This window comes from Haliaeetus leucocephalus, unplaced genomic scaffold (genome assembly GCF_000737465.1).
Source record: "Haliaeetus leucocephalus isolate CR32 unplaced genomic scaffold, Haliaeetus_leucocephalus-4.0 Scaffold238, whole genome shotgun sequence".
NCBI classification, from domain to species: domain Eukaryota; kingdom Metazoa; phylum Chordata; class Aves; order Accipitriformes; family Accipitridae; genus Haliaeetus; species Haliaeetus leucocephalus.
The window spans coordinates 393,286-411,853 of NW_010972674.1; the positions used below are offsets into that span (position 1 = coordinate 393,286).

The 18,568-nt window shown below is 41.8% G+C and overlaps 1 protein-coding gene across 1 annotated transcript in view; it reads right to left on the minus strand.

Annotated features, from left to right (window-relative positions):
• Nucleotides 1–3,735: 3,735 nt before the first annotated feature.
• DUS1L (dihydrouridine synthase 1-like (S. cerevisiae)) overlaps nt 3,736–18,568 on the minus strand; it is a 15,847-nt gene continuing 1,014 nt past the window's right edge. The window contains exons 3-15 of the mRNA XM_010568141.1: nt 18,376–18,468; nt 16,155–16,263; nt 14,616–14,666; nt 12,750–12,862; nt 11,904–11,986; nt 11,629–11,732; nt 10,501–10,645; nt 9,772–9,868; nt 9,319–9,407; nt 8,371–8,537; nt 7,790–7,827; nt 4,646–4,721; nt 3,736–4,301 (exon numbers count right to left, since the gene is read on the minus strand). Coding sequence (XP_010566443.1) covers nt 4,150–4,301; nt 4,646–4,721; nt 7,790–7,827; nt 8,371–8,537; nt 9,319–9,407; nt 9,772–9,868; nt 10,501–10,645; nt 11,629–11,732; nt 11,904–11,986; nt 12,750–12,862; nt 14,616–14,666; nt 16,155–16,263; nt 18,376–18,468 — 1,317 coding nt within the window. The 3' untranslated portion in view covers nt 3,736–4,149. The remainder of the gene's footprint in view (nt 4,302–4,645; nt 4,722–7,789; nt 7,828–8,370; nt 8,538–9,318; nt 9,408–9,771; nt 9,869–10,500; nt 10,646–11,628; nt 11,733–11,903; nt 11,987–12,749; nt 12,863–14,615; nt 14,667–16,154; nt 16,264–18,375; nt 18,469–18,568) is intronic.

Here is an 18,568-nt window from a genome sequence, read left to right on the forward strand (position 1 = left end):
TGTGCATCTATCTGCCTTGCCTATTAAGAAATGCCTTGGAAGAGGGAGTGGGGATGAATATGCCTTAAATACTAATTCTGTATAGAAATGTGTCCAATTAGGATTCTCAAGTATAAGGCCCTTCCTGAATTTAGGAGCCTAAAGCCAGCTTGATCCTTTCTTCACACTGGTAAGTGATTCTGTGATGAGACTGTACTTGTGAGAGATGTGTTCTAAAATCCCACTGTGTTGTTAATATGACCCAAATCTCTCACGTAGCACCAGTCTGCTACTATGTTGTAACAGTGGATGTTTCTCATGCAAATGCCTTTTCTGACTTTGTGAATTTTCTCTGGCACAGTGAGCAGGAGAATGACTGAGCTTTCTGATGTTTTTGGGAAACTGTGTAAACGGTAAGCAATTTGAAATTCCATGATAATGAACATTTAGCTTTTTATTAGAAGAGGGGCTTTTTGAACAGACCAGGGAACTCTGAACACTCGACAGCCTTAAAGTCTATGCCTGTATGAGGAACGAAGTGGACTGTTTCCACAGGAGGTGGGAGATGTGGTTTCAAGTTCCCTTCTTTAGATAAGGCAAAGAAGCATTTTTAAACTTGCTTCTCCCACACTAATCACTGGGCTATTTGGTAGATGCCACACCCTTTCCCTCCCCCTTGGTTTCTGTGCTAGTTCCAATTCACAAGGCAAGCTACAGTAACACCTACCAGCTTAGTGTCTAAACTTGATTTGAATACAAGGGTAGTCAGAAATTGTGAAAGCTGCTGGAAGTCTTGGTTAGCAAGCTGATTAAGGTTGGAAGATGCTATTCCCAGAACATCATGGAAAATATTTTGTTCAAGTAACGAGCAAATGAAATGGGAAGACTCAATAGGAGAGTTTGAACTACTTTTATTGTCATAATCTGTAGAAAGCCACAACTAAATGTTAGGCAGCATTTAAGTCCAGCCTCCAAATGGATATGAAGTTCTTACCTCTTGTGGTCCCTCTAGAGGATTTAGTGTGAATGAATGGGAACAGCTAGATAAAAGCTAGCTAGATGTAGACAAATGTCCAAAGGGATTAAGATGCACATGATCATGTGATAGGGAAGGTGCTTGAAGAAACAGCATGGAAAATTTCAACACAGAATAGAAGAAAGTGAGCAAAAGGCCTCTGCTTCACATATGGTACTCTGCTTAGTGATCTGTTAATCTTGCTTGCGGGCTCTCTTGTTATTAATGCTTTGAATGAGAACGTTTCTCCATGGATTGAATACGTCTACAGCTACTAGTAGTTTAGGGTGTTTTTTCAGCATTCTGTTCCAGTCCATGTATGAACTCATGACTGTAAACTATAACATAGTTTGTAATGCAGGTTAAGAAATATAAACTGATCTTGCCAGGGCTCAAGGGGGCGTGTGTACACCTGCATGCATGAACACATGCATAAGCAGGGAGTAGTTGTTGAGAAGTCAAAAAAAAGTGTTAAAAATGGTGTATAAAATAATCAGGGCATGCTGTTATCTCCTGATTCCTGAAAGTGCTGTGTTTCTGTCATTAAAAAAAAAAAGTCTTGAGCCCCTCTTTTGCTTGGGGGTGGGGTAGGGAAGGGTCTTCCCTCTTTTCAGAAACGCATGATGCTGCATTTGTTTTCTGACCTTGGAGGCACTTTTGATTTTTTGTTTATTACTGTTCAGTAATCTTTCTTTTCCAAGGCAAGGGCTCTTAGGCGCTGAGAGGACACTTTGCCAGTGCTTTATGCAGACCTAGTATTCTGGGTGCTGGGTTTCCTGTTCATTTCCTTTCAGACCCAGTGTAACTTCCAAAAGGGAGTATCTGACAGATTCTGACAAGCAGAGGAAGAATCTCTGCAATTGTGATTCTAGAAAAATAAATGTCAGCCAGGTGAAGCATCAAGGAAAAAAAACCACAGAAGTCTCCCTCCTGACTTCTGTCCTCCCAGTTGTGTTCAAAACAGCTACACTATGTCCAGCATTGATGCTAAATGACCTGTTTTATTTTAAATTTGTGTAAGGTACGTACCTAAGTCGGCTCCAATCTGTGGAGGTTCTGTTGCACAGGCTGAACATATGAACGCATAGCACCAGCTAAAACAGGATGAGCTGTTTTGTTTGTGAAATGAAGTGGCTGCCCATCCAGCCAAACCACCAACTGTTCAGAACTACAGACCAGAAAGTGGTAATACAGAGTATCCACTCAGAGTACCTTACTACATACTGTAAGATGGTCTACTTGCTAGACATTGTGTTGGCAATTTGCTTGCTTTATTTGCTTACAGAACTGACAGCTTGACCACAACATAATTGCTTGTTACTGGCCAGTACAGTGCTGCAGTAGGCTGTTAGAGAAATGTTAGGTTATACACCAGCCTAGAATAAATTAAAATAAAACAAAAAAGACCAGTTATGAATAAAGCCTGCCTCCATGGAGGCAAACTTACTGGCTTAAAACAGGCATACTTTAGCAAGCAGGGCATGCTTGTAAACATATGCCCAAATCTCTTGATGGTCTGGCCATGTGAAGCAGAGGTTTGACTTGCTGGAACCAGGTTCTTGGATAGTGCAGTGGTTGGGACTGATACCCATCAGAGCCTGACAGGCTCTCAGTTGTAGGCAAACCATTTTAGATGGGCAGGAATGGTTGTTCAGGACCCAGGTGAGGCATGTAACCCTGTGTCATCCTCCCCCCTGCCTCCCACCCCATTTCCTTCTTTCTCTTACCCATTCCCCCACAATCCCTGGTTTTTTTTTTTTTTTCCCTTTTTTCCCCCTTAAAGCCCCCCCCCCCGCCCTTTTCTCCACTTCCCTTGGAAGAACAGTAGTTTAAGACTGGCTAATTTTACAGTTAAAAGCTCTAGTGCTTATTCATAACATGCCAGCTTTGCCAGACCAAGCATAGCTAGACTTCATGTTTTACAGGCTCCACAGCGCATCGTCGCTTTGTTCCCTTCAGTAGGCTACATGTGACAAGAATGAAAGCATTAACAGGCCTGCTGCTTTTAATGTGCTAAGAAGGTGGTAGCAACTCTGCAGCAAAGATGCTCAGCCTGCAGCTGCAGGAAATGGCAGCATACTATGGAGCAGGGTCACTAAGCATGCAGTGAAGTAAACTGCATTCAGAAAACAGACCACAGAGAGATAAATTCTCAAAGCTGAGCTAAGCTTTATTTATTTATTCTAGCTTAAGACAGTATGGCTTGACTCCTAGTTCTTCAGTCTCTTAAACAGCTGCATACCATTGCTGATTTAAAAAAAATTCTTTTTTTTTTTGGCTGCTGACATTCTTCACAGCATACTGAACACTGGAAGGCTACACTGACTGAGGGCCTAGGAGACACACAAAGCCCACAGGGAAAAAGGGTAAAAGCCTGGTAGGGGTCTTGCATGTATAGACCTGCAGCTGGTTTTGACACACTTCTCAGAATTTATCAGGTGGGAAGGAGAAAGAATGATCATATAATTAAGTATGAGACTTTGAGCAGGGAAAGGTTCATGGACTTGGTTCTGACTTAGTGCATAATTTCAGACAACCCTCTCTATTAAAATAGAGACTTCATTTTACCCTAACCTTTGGCTCATGGGAGACCATTAAGCTTTATCACACCATATAAAACTAATAATTATGAATACAACAATGTGGTTACAGCAACATCTTATAGTTTTACATTCACATTTTCAAAGTAGTGCTAGATTCCTTTCTGCATTGAAAACATGGCCTGCTGAAACTCAGACAAATGTGACACATTTTCTATTAGTGAAGAACTCAATTGACATTGCTATTTTTTAGTGCCAGAAGGCTGTTCTAATACAAGACATTTATTCCCCAATATTAAAAACAGGACATGAAGGGCTAATGAACATACAAGAGGCAGATTATGATGGCAACTTACATAGGTTGCCCCCACCCCAAAATGCAGCATTTTCAGTCCTTAAAACACAGAATGAGAAATTTAATTGCATCCTTTTTATTTCAAATGCAGGATAATTCCCTGAGTAAGCAGCTTTTTACTTAAATAAAACTTTTCCAGAACTTAAAAATAAACCTGTGGAACAAGTTCACACAGCTGACGGTGAGCTGGAGACGGCATGTTCTTTGGCCCAGGGAAGCAGAGGCCTGGCAGGAGTCTTTAACTATTCATTTCCAAAGCTTCACACTGCACTGTCACCAGCCTCCTTCAGTACAGCAGTCTCCCCCACATCTACATCTCCTCTCCGACTGATCTCTGGGTTTTGAATTACTCTTTGACTACTCTGCCATGAAAGGGATTTTTCATATTTGGTCTTAAAAAGTAATCCATGACCTGAAGAAGCAAGGATGTGGAAAAAAAACCAAAACAAACAAAACAAAACAAACTGAAATGAGATGACTGCACTGGTAAACAGAACAGCTCATTCGTTATAGTTATAAAGAATGGGTCCTCATAGTCTGGAAAATATGCATCCCAAGGCATTGGAAAAAGAAGAAATATCGTACACAGAAGGAAGAGCAGGCTTTTAAAATTGTACTATAAAATTTTAGACAGCTATGTACGTAGATTTTAACACCCCACCCCCCCACCCCATAAACCAAAGATTAAAGTAATGAATATAGACGGAAGATGAGACATTTGCTCAATGACTTGTAAGGACAGTGCCACTTACTTACCTGGACAGTCTGCTGTCTCTTTGAATGCTCTTTTCTTGCAGCATCCTCGGCACATGTTAAACACACATTTATTGCCCTGGATTGGGATGGAGTTGTAAAGAAGCTTGTATCAGTGAAAATAAAATTGTTAACTATAATAAGCAACAACAATACAGCTCTGCACATTCAGACCTTAGGAAAAAAAAAACAACCATGAACTTGTAAATTAGGCAGTCACACAGTCCAATGAAGATGAGCGAGCTGATGTTACATGGGGGGATGGGTGCGGGGAGCCCCAGCTATCACCTGTTTGTACATAAAGAACGAAAACCAAAACAATTTCCACATTCAACTTGTGCAACATCAGTAATCTATTGGGCAGCCTGAGTTACAGAACACAAGCAGGCAAGTGCCATAAGCACTTTGGAACAAGCATCATGACATTTGTTGCAGGTGAGCTTGCCATAGCTGTAGGTCTCTGCAAAAGCAAAAGCAGTATGTGAAGCATGGTGCCCAACATGCTTGCTACCATCTGTAGCTATGCCTAAAATAAATGTTACCACAGCAGTTACTTCCCTACTTGCAGCTTAAAATATACCTGAGTATATATTAAAATATAACGTATGACCCTTAGGGGACAGCAGCAATTGAGTTGGATAGTTGACAACTTGGCTATATGAGACCAGGTGTACATAGTGCTTTGGCTTACAGGGGCTTAGTGATCATTTAGCAAAGTGGGGTTTTGTTGTTCCCTCCACTCCAATTAAAAATTCCTTCATGTTTAGGGAGTCCTTGGTTGAATTTTGTTGTTGTTGTTTTGTTTTGTTCTCCCTCCGTTCCATGACATAGCTTAAGAAACATATAATTGGGGGGGCAATGACAATAAACCAACCAAAACTACAGGCCCAGTCCCAAGATTTCAAGGGCTGCCTGCAACATTACAATGATATAAGAACAAAACAAAAATGAGACTAAGCCCAGCTTCAGACAGTCATGGTTGATGCACCAAGCTGTGTCACCTGGATTAACAATGAAACAGGATGGATTTGAAAGCAGGCCAGATGAATGCTCAATGTTTTCCTAATAATGAGCACTGCAAGAAAAACATTTTCTTCTGTAGCTGCAGCTCCAAACTGAGGCCCAGCTGGCTGGTATGTCTAAGGTGCTGTAACAGCATTACAAAAGAGAGCAACACTACATGCATGTGCCCCTGTCTCCCCACCCCCACAGATGTAATGGTACTTTTTCAGCTAGAACACAAAATTATTCCTTGCATCTTACACCTGCTTGTATGTCTGCATGCACAGATATATTAGCAGCAATAAATCTACTCTGCTCATTCAGCTCAGCAGCATCTCCCTGTCAAGGAAACAGCTATGTTCCCCAAGAGAAAACAAACAAAAAAAACCCAAACAAACAAAAAAAATTAACTCTTCAAATATCAAATATTTGAAGTTGCATATATAAAGTTTCAAATATATATGCTATACACAACCTGGAGAACAGCTGGCTTGTTTAACATTGCTAGTGGTGAAAGTTGATGTTAATCTGCTAGCAAAAACAGAGCTATGACTAGGTGCTCATTCTTGTTCTGATGAAGGGCATATATCCAAAACCAACAAAAAAAACAGAGATGCAGATTCCTGCCTCACACTCACTACAGACTATACGGTGATGATGTTTGAAGTATTTGTATTAGTACACCAATAACCATGCCAATTATTCAAATTCTCAATCCTTGCAGTAAAACACCTCACCACCACTAACCCTAGTAAAAGGGGTTTGGTTTTCAATTTCACAGTAGAATGTACATAGGTAATTACTGGACATTTTGAGATTTGTTGTTAAGAGATCTTGGGAAGTTCATCTAACTCACTCAACTGTCTTAGCAATAAATAACCTCAGCAGCAGTAAGACTGTACTTTTTTTGGGAAGGCAGGCAAATGATCTCAAAAAACCTACCTACGTTAGTGATTTTTGTGCAGCACCTTCACCTGAGAGATTAGTTACAGTTAACAGTTAAGAGGCCTTTGCCTAAGTATAGACTTACCTGCCCCGCCCCCATATCATCAGGACTTGGTATGCATGCATTACTGGACCCTGGCATGGACCTACCTCAGGATTTAGAATCACAGAATGGTTTGGATTGGAAGGGACCTTTCAAGACCATCTAGTCCAATGCCTCTGCCATGGCCAGGGACATCTCCAACTAGTTTAGGCTGCTCAGAGCCCCATCCAACCTGACCTTGAATGTTTCCAAGGATGGGGCATCTACCACCTCTCTGGGCAACCTGTTCCAGTGTTTCACCACCCTGTCTGAATCTGCCCTCTTTTAGTTTAAAGCCATTATCCCTTGTCCTGTTGCAACAGGCCCTACTAAAAAGCCTGTCCCCATCTTTCTTATAAGCCCCCTTTAAGTATTGAAAGGCCACAATAAGGTCTCCCCAGAGTCTCCTCCTGGCTGAAGAACCCCAACTCTCTCAGCCTTTCCTCATAGCAGAGGTGTTCCAGCCCTCTGATTGTTTTGGTGGCCCTCCTCTGGACCCTCTCCAGCAGGTCCATGTCTTTCCTGTGCTGAGGACCCCAGAGCTGGACGCAGAACTGCACATGGGGTCTTACCAGAGCAGAGGGGCAGAATCACCTCCTTTGACCTGCTGGCCACTCTTCTTCTGATGCAGCCCAGGATATGGTTGGCTTTCTGGACTGTGAGCACATATTGACAGCTAACGTCCAGCTTTTCATCCATCAGTACCTCCAAGTCCTTCTCTGCAGGGCTGGTCTCAATCCCTTCACCCCCCAGCCTGTATCGATACCGGGGGGTGCCCTGACCCAGGTGCAGGACCTTGTGCACTTGACCTTGTTGAACCTCATGAGGTTCACACTGGCCCGCTTCTTAAGCTTGTCCAGGCCCCTCTGGATGGCATCCCATCCCTCAGGTGTGTCAACTGCACCACTCAGCTTGGTGTTGTCTGCAAACTCACTTAGGGTGCACTCGATCCCACTGTCTATGTCATTGGTGAAGATATTAAACAGTCCTAGTCCCAATACGGACCCCTCAGGGACACCACTCCACCGATCTCCATCCAGACATTGAGCCCTTGACCACTGCATGGTCATTTAATTTCCATTTAATGGAAATGCTTTAATGGACATGCACTGACTTACCTTAGGGTTTCCACATTGATCACATTTCGCATATTTGGCTGGAAAGAGAGAGAGTGTCCTGATTTCAGCAATGGTATTTTTATGTGGAAGAAATAAATTAAAAAAAAAAAAACCAGGATCAAAGCTTGGCACTTTTCTAGCCAGAAAGACTCTTTTTGAAATAAAAAATACAGTTCCTCAAAGAACCGTGCAAAGGTAAAGACACTTTTGACTTAAGTGCCCCTAAGCTAAATCCAAACAGAAAATTTTAATCCTCAAGTTAAGTGTAAAAGAGGAGGACATCTGCTTGAAATGCATGCGAAATTTCAATTTCAAATACTAGTGACTGCCACAATTTAGTTTGTAAAGCATTTTGATCTTAAAAAGAAGCTTATAGTGGATCAGTGACCTACTTCTTTGATCCTTGTGTTCTTTACTAATGAACATAATTTGAATCACATTGCCTACTACCAAAATTTCCCGATAATCCCTCTTAAAGAAGTTTCTACAACTACATAAACAAGGAAAATAAATAGTGGCAATTTATATCAAATGTGATATCAGCAAGTTTCCATGCATTTATGCCAATAAATGGAACTTACGTTTTAAAGATGGATCAAAGCTTTTATTTGGATTTCTTAACTTCTTTTTTTGTTTATTCTTTGACAGAAGCTCAGAATTTCCATCTTCTTCCTCTTCCAGAGCACGTTTCCCTCGCACCCCTTTTTCAGTCCCACTGGCTCCATTCTCCTTGCATCTCTCCTTTGGCCTGAAACAGTGAATATCATTGTAAGTTGGCTGAAGGGAAGAAGTAGGTGTTCCCTGGCCACTATTCTGGTTTACAGCAATCTGGGTAAACTGTAAACCTTTCTATCATGGCTAAATTACAAGGAAGCGTCACTGACTTTAGACGTGGAATAGAAAAATCTAACTTTTTTGTTAACATTGGCTGTTAATAACAGACACACTGTCAGATAAATCAGTTGGAAAGTCAATGAAAGTTGGCCAGTTAAATTAACGAGGCACCTGTTAACCTGTTATTCCCAGGTTTTACTTAAGTATTTACTTAAGTATTAATCTTGACATGCTGATTTTCTTCAGCCCAATTTTCACAACAGAAAGGGAATAAGGTATCTGAAAAGCTTGTCCATACAACATAAGCATCCTTTATCGAATACACGTTAGTTCCCATCTTTGCTACCCTGGCAGTTACCAGCAACATACGTGTTACATGTAACAATAAAGTACTGTCAGGTAGCATATTTGTTGCTCATCAGCTTCTCTTTCTGAGCTGCAGTGGAATTCTTGGTTTTTACTTTCCAGAGAGAGAAATCTGAGGAGGATCTAAAGGAGAAGATGCATATAATGAGCAACATCCCCCGAACAAAGCAGTAACCAGGAAAAAACCAAACCAGAATAAAAATAATCCAAAGTATTCACTTATTTTCAAATGAATGTAAGCTCCTAGAACAGAACTGGATGGCTCTGTACTGATAGTATGGGTGGGAAAGGCCTATGGGTACCTGTCCATGTTAGAATAGATAACTCACCCTGGCCTGATGTATGGCTGACAGATCCAGTGGAAAAAAGGCAACCCTTCTTTTGGCTTTTCTCCTTCTTTCTGATTAGCTATTTCTTCCTGCAGCATAGAATTACAGTCAGTTTACCTTGAGTTCTCAGGAAATACTCTAAATAATACTTCAAACTCCAGGAAACCACAAATTGGATTTTAAACTAACAGTTACTGACAGTTAAATATAGGCAAAAAAACTCTACTAAGACAGATGAATTGAAGCAGGTTTGTAACTCCTAAATCAACTTTATCTCATGTAAAGCTGTTCAGGCTTAAGGGGCTGCTACTGTAGTAAACTACCAATATTGAGGTTGATAAGCCACAAAGTTCCAACGAAGTGACTAACAGACATCAACTGCATGACATACATGGTAAATTCCCACCAAGTGTGGACAGTGTTGTTCTGGGAGATTAGGGCCCATCTTGGTACCTGGCATCGTAGTTTCAGCTCCCTGTTGACATCTACAATGCCCTCTAGAGTCTTCACTTTTGCTAATTCTTCACGCAGCTGCTGGTAAACTTGAAGCCTGAGGCAAATCCCAAACATCAAGTCATATTTATTCATTATTGCTAGACTGAGGAGATCAACTAAAAATGTCTTTATAAAAGCTTTTAATAGCTTTTTCTTGCTGCACTTGCCTTTGGTAGAAGCTTATCTTCTTTCTTGTAAGTCCAGAGAAAAGCACACATATCTGCTCCTCTTTTCCAAATAAATACTTGGTACACAACCAAGGTACTTCTTTGAGATAAGCTAACATGAATGTACAGTGCATCAGCTGCTCCTCAGTAACTGCCCATGGCCATGCTCTTACTCCACAATAAACACAAGACAGCTTGCCTCACAGTGAACAAGGAGTTAGTTAACTCATGTTTGCCATAAAGTGCATGTGTGCATATGGGCAATTACCACATGGTAGCTGATGTGCTGTGAGCTCACGCCCTAGCTTATCTTGTGGTAACTTGTTCGTTCCCCATGCCCTGTTTCCCGGATATGCAGTGAAGGGTAAAGGCCTCAGCCAGCATCCTCTCCAGCCAAGTCCAGGAGAGAAAACTTTGCAGCATACTAATTCTGGCCAAACAAATCCTTGTCCAGAAAAGCCAGACACTTGTTAAGCAGGATGAGCCCTGAAAACATTAAGAGTTCTCTGGAGATACTCACGTGTGATGCCAGAGCTTGAAGAGATGAGCCCTAACATAAGACAATGGACAAGGGTACTTCTGCACTATCTCCAGATACTCCTCAGCCATCTCCCACACCAATGGGTTTCGGCCCTCAAACAAGGCTGGGTTATGAAGATTACCTTCTAGGGAATGAAAAGAAATACTCAAACTTTCATTTCAGGATTGAAACAGAAAACAAAACCTAGACTCTGGAACTTGATCAGCTCTGTTGTGATTCTACTAGCCAGTCACAAACACATCACTCATGTACTCACAAAGAGGAACACAGGGTCCATAAAACTCTAGCCTGACCTCAGGATACTATATTTCACTATACAATTCTTAATTAAGCCAAATAGCTCATATGTAATTAAAGTTCATTTTCCAGAAAGGCATCCAATCTTGACACAAAGACAGTAAAAAGATAATAAATACAGAAGTCACTGCTTTTGTTGCCCAATGGTTAAATACTTGGATAACGGGTGTCTCACCTTATGTCTGTATTCACATTTGTCTGGCCTAAGTTTACAGATATTGCTTCTCACTATGCTTTTCTCTACTAGCTTCACAAGCCTTTTGTTAACCAGTATTTTCTAAAAATAAGATTCTACAACCACCCCCCCCCCCCGAAAATATGTTTTATTGCTTTAACTGCGCGAGTGATGGGAAGCTTTTTCTGATGTCTATCCTAGCTCTTCCTGTAGGAAGTTATGCCAGTTCTTTCTTGTCCCAACCCAACATGAACCATCTGCAGGAATATGAATCAGCAGACGCACTTACTGCATCCACATCCACTCAAAAACCATTCCATTGATTAACCGATGTCATGAAAATATTCCAGGACAACAGGAGTCCAATATGCCTTTGTCAAGTAATTAGATTTGAGCTGTCCACTCAATGGTACTACAAGTCCAACATAACAAGTCTCACAAATCTTAAGTGATTCCTGGTCCTGGTCAGAGATGGCCAGTATAAGAGGAGAGAGAATGGCCACTCAGCTTTCAATCAAAGCTGTTCACCAAGTCAGTCTGATGTAAGCTTTGAATAAATGTATATAGGGCTGCTAAGAGAGTAAGAAACAGTTCGTATTCTTGTCTATTATGAGTAAAAAGTTTATTTTCTTTACCTGCACTCATGACACCATGCACTCCTGTCTTACGGATACATTCTTCCACATCACTGAGACACTGGATGTTTCCATTTGCAAATACAGGAATGCTTACAGCTTTTCTACACCAGTGAATAAAACAGATGCATAAAATTGAAAATTAGAGTCAACCCAGAAATTCTACTCCTGTCACATAAATTCATTTGCTCTTCAATGCCAGAGCACACTCTGCTTAAAATCTACCTTCATAGCATGTTAGCAGAAATGCACTAAGATTGGTACTGCTCACTAACCTGACAGCTTGAATGTGCTCCCAAGATGCCACACCAGCAAGCGGTCCTTTCTGTTCTTTAGTACGGCCGTGCACAGTCAGCAGCTAGAACACAAAGTGACATTTACTCTTCATGTGTATGAACCACTGGAACAAATGCAATGACAAAAATTTCCCTTCACCTCATACACTTCATGGATGCCGCTGAATTCCCACTGCTATTTCAACAGTGCAGGGACTTTGGTATCACAGAAAGGTATCAGCAGCTCACCTACCATGGCATGGTCTTGGGCTTCTTTCAGCCTGCTATTCCACAGCATGACAAGATCGTGTCTTGGGAGAACCTAAAGATATCCTATTGCATTGGCTCCCATTTGTGATTCACTTTGGAATTTGTGATATATTGATCTGGCTTACTCCTCAGCAGAAGGCCCGAATACTTTCAGTACTGGCTCTAACTACAGACCGTCTCTTCCAATTTAACTGGAGTTAAATCCTAGAAGGCTGCCTATTTCTTCACTAGTGGTAGTCATCTTTGATACTGTTTTTTTCTACAGCCCTGTGGATTTCATGCATTCACACTGCCTCCTGCAGCACTATGTTAGACTGAGATGCTCAACCACAGTGAAGGATACCACACTATGCAGTGATTATAAGAGAGACTCTGAAATCATGATGCCTTCCATATCATACTATTGACCTGCTGCCTATGACTGCAAATACATACAATTTCTCTGCATCCCATCTTCTCTGTCTGTAAAACAATGTAGCCTATTCATCTCCACAGTACACCAAGATCTGGTCATCAGGTGCTTTACATAGAGACACGTGTCCAATGCAACAGTACAGGGAGCAGCTGCCTCCTTACCTGGCAGCCAGCTTTCTCCAGCATCTGTGCATACTTCACTGTCTTGTCAATTTCTGGGAAAACGCGGATTTTGCATGTGATGGGAACAGAGAGCTTCTCGTTAGCCAGTAAAACTGGGAAAGATTGAAAAGACAGGTAAGTGGGCTGCACAATGCTATGAAAAGTGCCTACTGTCCTCAAGATCTGATACTGGGTGTGGTATGGAAAAAGACTGAAAAGTTAATGCTATGCAGTTCTCACAGCTTAAAACAATCAGCAATGTCCTCTGTGATCCTTATTGCATAGGTTAATCAAGTAATAGTTAAACATGAAGCACAAAATCTGGATTCTAACAAGAAGACACAAAATAGTCAGCATTTAATAGCCCTAACTTCTCCACTGCATCAAACCTTCACTTTCAAGGAACCACCCCCCTCAAATCTTGATCATTGATACAGGTTTACTATCATCACAGGCTATTGTACTCCTCCTACTCTGCCAACAACATTAACACTCGCTTGTCCGCCTTTCTTATGAGAGATGCTTTGCTTCTTTCCAAATGATCACTCAAATAATCGTGACAAGCAGAGTCTTGTCCATGGCAAGCAGAAGCTTATCAACTGAGGTAGGCTGTGGACCCAATTAAGCAGTAAATGTAGGTTACACAGTCAGGGTGAAATCTAGAACACCATGTTAAACTCCCATAATCTTTACACAGTGCACGGAATCAGAAAACTACTAAAAAGAGAGCTAACAAAGACAACCAACAGGAAAACACTGAGCAGTGGCATGCCTGAAATTCTCTTTTCTTCCAGAGCTTGGATGTCTAATGTAGGAAGTCACCTGCTGTCTTCTAATCCAAATCCTAGGAGCTCTAATGATAGCTACTTCCTATCACCCTTTCAAAGAAGTAAGCAAGGTGTATACAGGTGCAAGGAGAAAAGAGTACTCCATCATTTTAAAGAAGGCTGGGGGAGAAGGATGAAGAGGAAGCTTTGCCCACCTTTTATACAATAGCCTAATTCACTTACTAGACAGCCTGGGTTCTTACCCAACTAGATGACCTGGGTTCTCTTCTCACCTTGAAGCTGTTCTGATTTGTATCTTTCACTCCTAAGTGCCCTGACAACCACATTACATGCTGGGCAGGGAAGCACTGTCTTATCTTTCCAGGTTCTCAGCAGTGTCTTTGTGCCAAACATCATTCAAGATTCCCTGGACCACGGGGAATGCAAACAGAAGACTCTTTAACTTCACAGTTCAGACACTTGCTTTGAAGTGGAGTGAAGGCACATTCTCAGCTCTACACAATGACCAAAACCTTGCTTTTTAAATCAGTTCCTAATATATTTCTTAAAAAAAAAAAAATGATACTGTTCACTATGCTACCGGTAGCCTGAAAACATCCTACACGAATTAGGAGGAGAGGCATAACTTGCTATGGTGTGGACAGAAAGAGTATGCTGAATTGATCAGAAAAGGGCAACTGTGGCTTCAAGCAGAAACACAACTCCTGGCACCCGAGAACTTCAAAGTGAAAAAGTAAGGCACTGGGAGTTCTGCTGTTTCTAGAGTTGGAGAGCCACTAAGCCATCATTAGACTGGGACTTAACTGACTCACTTTCACCTAAAGTCAGTTTCAAGTACTGAAGTCTTTTAGCAGATCTAGTATGAGTTTGTAGTGGGGTACCACCAAGTATCTTGAGTGTGCCACTGGAATACAGTAAGAAAGAAAAAAGAAAAAACCAAACCCAACACAACCCTTCTCAAAGAAACATGCTGTATCTCCTTACCCGCCAAATCCCTAAACCTCCTCTCAATGATGAGTTCATCCCATTCCCTCTCAAAGTGAAGCTTCTCTAAAGTGACACCTCTCTAAAGACTTACTCATTCTCTGAAGAAGGTCCCACTCTTCTTGCAGAAATGCTCCATAGTGACCTATAATAAAATAGCATATGACAGACTTGTACAGAAGAGTAAGATTCTGAAGTATACAACTTTCATAAATGTTCACATGCAAAGATCGAGACACTCATATGCCTCACTGGCAGAAACAGGATTGCTCTGCCCTGCCCAAGCTGGAAGAGTTGGATCATTCTGTTCCCCATGCCACCCTAGATTTACAGGATAAACAATGAATCCCCACACCCTACTTTCACTGCTACTCCCTAAGGCTGGTGTGTTGACACTGGCAGCTCAAAGTCCAACTTTTAGGGGTTTATACCAGGTGCTTAAAAATTCCCTTCAAGATAAAACCTGATCAGATTGAAAGATCCATTTGCCCTTGTCCTGGTTTCAGCTGGGATAGAGTTAATTGTCTTCCTAGTAGCTGGTACAGTGCTGTGTTTTGAGTTCGGTATGAGAAGAACTTGATAACACACTGATGTTTTCAGTTGTTGCTAAGTAATGTTTAGTCTAAAGTCAAGGATTTTTCAGCTTCTCATGCCCAGCCAGCAAGAAGCCAGCAAGAAGGGGCACAAGAAGCTGTGAGGGGACACAACCAGGGCAGCTGACCCAAACTGGCCAAAGGGGTAGTATTCCAGACCATGTGATGTCATGTTTAGTATATGAACTGGGGGGAACTGCCGCTCAGGGACTAACTGGGCATTGGTCAGCAGGTGGTGAGCAATTGCATTGTGCACCACTTGTATATGCCAATCCTTTTATTATTAGTATTGCCATTTTATTAACGTTATCATTATCATTTTCTTCTTTTCTGTTCTACTAAACTGTTCTTATCTCAACCCACAGGTTTTACTTTTTTTTCCCGATTCTCTCCCCCATCCCACTGGGCAGGGGGGAAGTGAGTGAGCGACTGGCTGCATGGTGCTCAGCTGCTGGCTGGGGTTAAAGCATGACAGCCCTATACACCACTGATATTTCCTATTAGTCTTTGAAAGAGGAATTGGCAGTTACTGAACAAATCTTTCCTCAACATCCTAACTGATCCAAAATTTTCAAATACTGGTTCTGGTTTTCAAACATAACTGTCTTTGCAATATCTTTAAGGGATTCAGCAGGTGTTATCCTCTTATATACTAATGTGAATAAACTCTGCAAGTATCAAGGAAATAGGAGATGCTAAGTGCCTGCATGATATAATTTTAAATGCAGCTTTGCAAAATTAGGCTGTTTGAGCAACTGAAATCAGAAAGAAAATCAAGCTCTTACTAAAAATACTTTTTCTGAAGAATAGTCTAGACACAAGAGCTGTCACTCAAGAGAAGTTGGAATTAATTATTAGTATATCTAATTTTTGCTTTAGGTACTACAAAGCATTACCTGTTAAAGTAGGTGTAACTAAGTCTGACTTCAGCCACCCCCCCCAGCCCAGGCTTAATTTGGTCCTCTTGATGTTTTACTGCCAACATTCACATTTGAAACATGCCATTTCTCTGTTTATCCAGGATTCAGATTTGCACGTACCTCTCTTTGCAATCATTTGGGGGCAACCCAAATTTAGGTCTATGGCATCGCAATAATCCTGAGCTAACAGTGCTGCTTGGACAAACACTTCAGGGTCATTGGCACAGAACTGATAAAGACAAAGAAAAGTGGAATAATCAGGCAATTGCTTTTTCAAGTACTGACAACACATTATGACATAGTCATGAAACAACTACTTGCTACAGAAAACAGGCATAATATGCACAGTTAATAACAGCAAACAACCATTTTGCAAAAAAACCCCAACAAAAACTCTAACACTTACCAGCTAAAGATCCTCAACCTTCAAATAACAAAATGCGAAAGATGAGCATTCAAGAGGCAAAGAAATATTTGTAGAATGTTTTACATGTAGTACCCAAGAATAAGAGGGAACAACTCTTAAAATCCCCTGTAGAACAAACAGCTGTAGCATTTTAATACATAAAGGTGGTGCAGAAGAATTACCTGTGGTGTCTCTGTGTCTTGGGACAATTCAAACTTTGTAGATACCGATAAGCACCACTGCCTCTAAAATTAATTCACATTAATGTGGAGTGTGAAATAGACATATCGGGCTGTTAGTCCAGTGCTCAGACTTAAATATAATTAATATTACATTTAAAGCACAGTGCACAAATCAATTTATTAAGAAAAATTAGGTTAATTTGAAGCTGCTTTGTTGAAGAGGACAGAGCCAGACTATTCTTCTCATTTATGCTTTTAAACAGGTTTTCTAAAAGTCATTATTAACAAAAAACCAATGTCATCACATCTTTAAATAATATGAATTTAAACTCAAACACATGTGAGCAGAAGGTGTTACTTAAACCCTACAGCACTACATAAATTATGCCTGACACCAACTAAAACCAGAAAAGGCATTTGCTTTCTCTGAGATTACTGAACACTGGAAAGCCTCCAACCAAGCCACATCAGTGAGGATTTTTACACAGTAAACAAAGCCCACAGAGCAGGCTGGGCTCAGATGTACCTCTGCCTAATCTGTTTCCAAGAACCTGTGACCAAAAACCAAGCCTGCCCAGAAATACTGCAGAACTCAGTAAGGATTGCTGTACTGGGTCAATCCAAAGATTAATCTAGTTAGTTCTGTGCCTTATGTCCAATCGCGGCCAGTGGGAAGAAGCATAACACAGCAAGCTCACAGTAACCTACACTCTTCAGGTAGGCTTGCCCAGAACACACAGCTTACTGAGCTGAAGATCTGTGTTCAAAAGACTTACAGCTTTCCAAGACTATTTAAATTTCTGCCACCTGTATTTTTCTGTGGCGAAATAAACTACCTCCCACGGAAAAAGGAGAATATACAAAGCTGTACTGAGACAGACCAAAGGTCCACCTCATCCTGCTCTGATTAATGGTCAACAATGATGTCTAGGGAACAGCAGAAGCTGGAAAGCATCTTCAAGGACTTCAGAAGCAGAAGTGGTGTTTCCTGCACCTAATGACCCTCAAAAGGAGTTTTCCTTCATTTGCTTTCTAAACTCATGTAACCTTTCAGCATCCAGTATGTCCCATGGTAATGAATTTTACAGTGTGTAACTATCGCTACCCTTACTTAATACTCGTTTCCCATTTGTCATCTTCAAGCCAGTCATACTTTCACAGCCTTCTCTCCCCTTAGTCAGGGGAGACACTTCTCTTCCAGGGTGAAGAGTCCTCCTCCACTTAACTGCTCCACATGTGGAAATCATGCCATTCCTCTGCTCATGCCGACCGTCTTTCCCTGCATTATTCTCCAGCTCCACAGGCCCCCCTCTCTCTCTCTTTGGGAGAGAAGTACCTGAACCTCACACAGTACTCAAGAAGCAGGAGCAACACAAACTTAAAAGCGTGTCCTATCTTCCTTGCATCCTTCTTCTATAGCTAAGCACTGAGCTCATGGTTTCAGAGAACTACTGAAAAAACTGTGATCCCCCTGAGCGGTATTGCCCCAGATCTGGAGCAACCCTTGACTCTAGAAGACCAGCTGCAGTCTCTCTCTAAAGATGAGGTGCAGAGGATTGGAACCCTGTGAGAAGTCTAACGCTCCAGGCCCCTGTGGTTAAGACACCGAATCCTCTTTGCTAGACAAGGGACGAACAGAAAAACACGCTTATCTTCACGAGCCGAGTACTGCTAGCAGCATTTAGGTGAAGAAAATGAGATTTCTGTCAACCTCTTTAAAATCTGGGTGAGACCGGCTAGCTTGAGGACTCACGCGGATCTGGAGAACGTCTGGATTTGTTAACACGAAGGGGGCGGAGGACGAGGGCGAGGGCGCATCTGGCAGCGCTGACTTGCTTTTGCGGCGCTACCCAGGAGCGCACCGCCAGGTGAACGCCGGGAAGCTCTGCCCGGCAGTGCCCGCCGCCGCGCCCGCTGCTCGGGCTGACCGGGCAGGCGCCGCCGCC